The sequence below is a fragment of the Montipora capricornis genome, chromosome 1 (genome assembly GCF_036669925.1).
Source record: "Montipora capricornis isolate CH-2021 chromosome 1, ASM3666992v2, whole genome shotgun sequence".
NCBI lineage: Eukaryota > Metazoa > Cnidaria > Anthozoa > Scleractinia > Acroporidae > Montipora > Montipora capricornis.
The window spans coordinates 6,300,791-6,304,968 of NC_090883.1; the positions used below are offsets into that span (position 1 = coordinate 6,300,791).

General features: G+C 42.2%; 1 protein-coding gene across 1 annotated transcript; it reads left to right on the forward strand.

Annotated features, from left to right (window-relative positions):
- The first annotated feature begins 263 nt into the window (after positions 1 to 263).
- On the forward strand, positions 264 to 2,999 carry LOC138055771 (N-lysine methyltransferase KMT5A-A-like). Its single transcript, XM_068901645.1, has 4 exons — positions 264 to 494; positions 1,589 to 1,795; positions 1,908 to 2,107; positions 2,762 to 2,999. Exons 1-4 carry the CDS (start codon positions 264 to 266, stop codon positions 2,997 to 2,999), a joined length of 876 nt encoding a protein of 291 aa, XP_068757746.1.
- The last annotated feature ends 1,179 nt before the right edge of the window (positions 3,000 to 4,178 follow it).

Below are 4,178 nucleotides of genomic sequence, written 5' to 3' on the forward strand. Positions count from 1 at the left end.
TCCACCCGTAGTGTAATCTGTTTGATGTTTTTAGATAACGACTTTCCCTGCATTAAAGTCTTTTCCCTGAAAACTACCACTGAATTCTTCCAAAAATACTCACGAAAACGTTTAAAACGGTAATTAAAAATTGCCTGTTTTTGTGATATGTTCCTTTTTCTACCGTGGGAAAAGTTTGTTACATTAATTCGTGGAAAATTCCCATGCTCTTTAGAGGCAGTAGACATTTTGAGTTTACTCAGGGCATTCAGCCGCGTGATAAGATGTCGAGCTTTGCTAACGTTAGGCAAGTGATGCTAAAACAGAGACGAGGCGCAAAATGCCCTTTTTTAGCAAGGTTTGTAAGCCTTGGTGTCCACAAAGGAGCGAGGGACAGCTTTGTCTCAACCAGTGAAGTTTTCGAGGCGTATTGTGCTGCCGTGGCCATATGGACTGAAGGCGACAGTCTGCATGGTCAGACAAAATACCTCATGAAGAGAAAGGCTTTTGATAAGGCAAGTCCTTAAGAACAACACAATTTATTTATTTTGTTCCTTGTCCCTTTGATATTAATGGAGGCTCTTTTGAGACTTTCACTGTACTCATTTAGCTCATAACGTTTACGAGCCACTAAAAGCCAAACATTCACGTCACCGAAAGAGGCCATTAGCTGGCTTTATTGGGGATTTAAAAAAGCGTAATACAGTCCATTGAAATATCTAATAACAGGCAGGAACTAATGAGTATTAGCAGGTTCATATTGACACCACAGTAGCCTAAAATGACGCCAAATAGTTCAGTAAAACCTGGATTCAGCATACATCTTTATTTACCCTCGGATTTTTAGAGTAGCTTGGTGTAGCTAATATCTCCGAGCATTTACCCTCCCAACCATGATCATCACAGAAGACAGACCACAACACTGGGAACTAGATGCCCTACTCTTTGCGACACGTGTGCAGGTTCTTTTACGTCCCACAGGATTATGAACATTGAAGGGTTGTGAGACGGGACCTCCGGCCTATCGTCCTTATCCGAGAAGACTAGAGAGTCTAACCATTTGCAGATGTAATTACAAAGGCAGCACTTTCTCCTCAGTTATTTAAAGACCCTGAGTGTTGGTCCAGCCGGAGTTGAACTCACGACCTCCCGCGTGACAGCCCGGTGCTCAACCAACTGAGCCACCGGTGCGCAGCCAATTGGGATCAGCTTGTGTTTTCCAAAGCTCATGCTGTAAATCACAAATAATTTCAGTTCACATTGAGATGAAAAATTAACACGTTCCTCCCTATATATCACACTTTGCAGAAACACTCATTAGGTACCCCTGAGGATGTAAGGCGCGTTCACTGTGGTCGGACTAAAGTGTTTGTATAATGCGCTTCTGTCTATTCAGCTGGTAAGGCCAGCCTAGCATATTTTGTAAAGCTCTTGAAATCTAAAACTTGCCTCAGGGACGTGGGTTGATAATGAATGTTTGTCTATGGTTAACCCATAAAAAAATAGTCAGATTTATTGCGTCATTTACTTCCAATGAAAAGTGCGACTCGTGTTACAAAATGGATTTGTACTCACACTCATTTGATTCATACTGTTTCTTTATTTTCAGCAATTCAAAAATCAATTAGAGCAGCTGGCAAGAAATAGATTGTGGGACGTGAAGCCCGCCGTCCAAGCAGCAAAAATCCGCGGTTATTCCGGAATACGGCTCCAACGGCCGCGAAGAGAGCCAGCTATAGAATTTGGGGGGCAAGTAATGCGCGAACGCCTTGCAACATACAGCTCCCTTAATCCCAAGCCAGAACCACCGATTGAGGTATGTGTCAGCAAATTTATTTTCAATTCTGAATAGTTAAACTGATCTCCCTTGATATAATAATTATAAAGTTAGTGGTATAAAATTTCAGTGTTACTTGTTTGGTCTGTAGTTGCATAATGTCCCCAGTGATCCCCGAGGAGCAGGAATGTGCGCCTTCGCCTCGCGAGACATCAAAAAGGGGGAAATCATATGCGAGTATGAGGGAGAAGTGATCTCCCTCCAAGAAGCCGACAGAAGGGAAAAATTATATGAAGCCGAGGGAAGGCCCTGCGCGTTAATGGTGATCGAAAGTGCGGGACACCATGTTGCGTAAGTGTTTAAAGTAAATGATAAAACATATATTTTTTCGTCGAGTAGCACCTTATGATTGGTAAGAAAATATCGCTGTACTTCTATCGTAGTTATCTCATAGAATAAAATACCTGCAATTTAAAACAGCCTAAATTTGCACCTTTCATCTACATCTCGTTACATTTATCAGGTGATGCCTCTGGGAAACGACAGCGTGAAATCCATAGATCATGAGTTTTGAGGAAAAGATCTTTGTATTTGACGATCTATCGTCCTGACATGATTACGAGAGCAGATTCATGGAAAAAAATTAATATGTCAAAAATTGTAATTGGCCAATTTTGAGGGCTGTACTCTACTGTGCGACACGTTAAATTTAAAAGTGGTGGCTTTACTTCAACTAGTTTCTTTTCCCGTGCACCCGATTAACTAAAAAATAGTGAAACTATCAAACACACCCAGCTAGAGGTCCTTACTGTAAGTTGAGGATCGTTGTTTTTCGGCATTCCAACTCCGTTATAAGAGGTATGCATTTCATTGGCTAGGCCATTCATTTTTTAGACCTAAAAGTTCAAATCTTCTAAGTGCAAAGCAGTCAAAGTTATCAGTGCTTGTCCACGCTATATTTTATCCATTGATTGAGTGCTAAAGTTACTTTCTGTCTCCTCCTAGGATCGATCCATATGAAGGCGAACCAACTCGTCAGTTAACGTGGGGTGCCACGCTAAATCACTCACGGAACAATGCAAACGTCAAGCCTTTTGTCATTGACAAAAACAGTGACAAGCCACGTCCTTTCTTTGTTGCTCTCCACGACGTAGCAGAGACCACTGAGCTACTGTGGGATTACAACGACCCAGACTGGATGTGTTATTCCAGCAGTCAGACTCTCCCTCAGACCACCTCATAAATCTGGTCCATCAACATCAAAATATAGAAATCCACTCTGCAACGAAGATAAAAATAGCATCTTAAAAAAATAATAAAGCAAAATTAAACAAAGAGAAAAAGTCTTAATTGCAAACATCAAGCGCTGTTGTCAAAAAAAATCTTGGGACGCTAAAACCCCAATAACAGTAAACCCAAACTTAACAAGGCCAAACACTTTAAATACAGTCAAACTTTAACTGCAGTCAAGTCAAGGGACAATTGATTTACTTAAAATTGAACACAAGCCAATTCTGCTGCCGTCACAAACTTAAAGAAAAGCCACCCTCCCCACCCCTGTGCTTTGGTCAAACAACCAACAATCACCTACCCACACCACAGTGTGGGTTCACTCTAATTGGTGATCAAAAGCAAACTATCATTGAAGCCTAGACTAGTCCAGGAAAAATTGCCAATCAAGACAAGCTACAGTGTTAAGTCTGACTTAACAAGGCCACAAACTCTAACTGCAGTTAAAGTCTCAAAGCAGCAACCCCCCCAGCCCTGTGCTTTTGACACACAACTCACAGTTAGAACTGTCCCTGGGCTGTTTGGCAAAGCAGGCCTTGACGGCAAGCCCCCTCAATTTTGAGAGGCCACAATGGCTTGAACACGGGCTGCGCCCGTGCTCAAGCGAAAACTCCAGTAGCTACCTTTTAGCAAATTCGCTCAGATATCAAGGGCAAAACGCCTAAAATTCAGTCAAAAATCGGCTGATCACACTCGATTTACTCAGCCTGGCTCACAGAATGCCATTCTGGAGAGAAACGCACAGATAACTATAAATTTCTAACTGGATTTGTCAAAAGGTGCCTGCAGAAATTGTGAAAACAAGCCAATTCTGCTACTGTCACAGACGTAAAAGAAAAGCTACCCTCCCCACCCCTGTGCTTTGGTCAGACAACTAACAATCACCTACCCACACCACAGTGTGGGTTCAATCTAATTGGTGATCAAAAGCAAACTATCATTGAAGCCTAGACTAGTCCAGGAAAAATTGCCAATCAAGACAAGCTACAGTGTTAAGTCTGACTTAACAAGGCCACAAACTCTAACTGCAGTTAAAGTCACAAAGCAGCAACCCCCCCCAGCCCTGTGCTTTTGACACACAACTCACAGTTAGAACTGTCCCTGGGCTGTTTGGCAAAGCAGGCCTTGACGG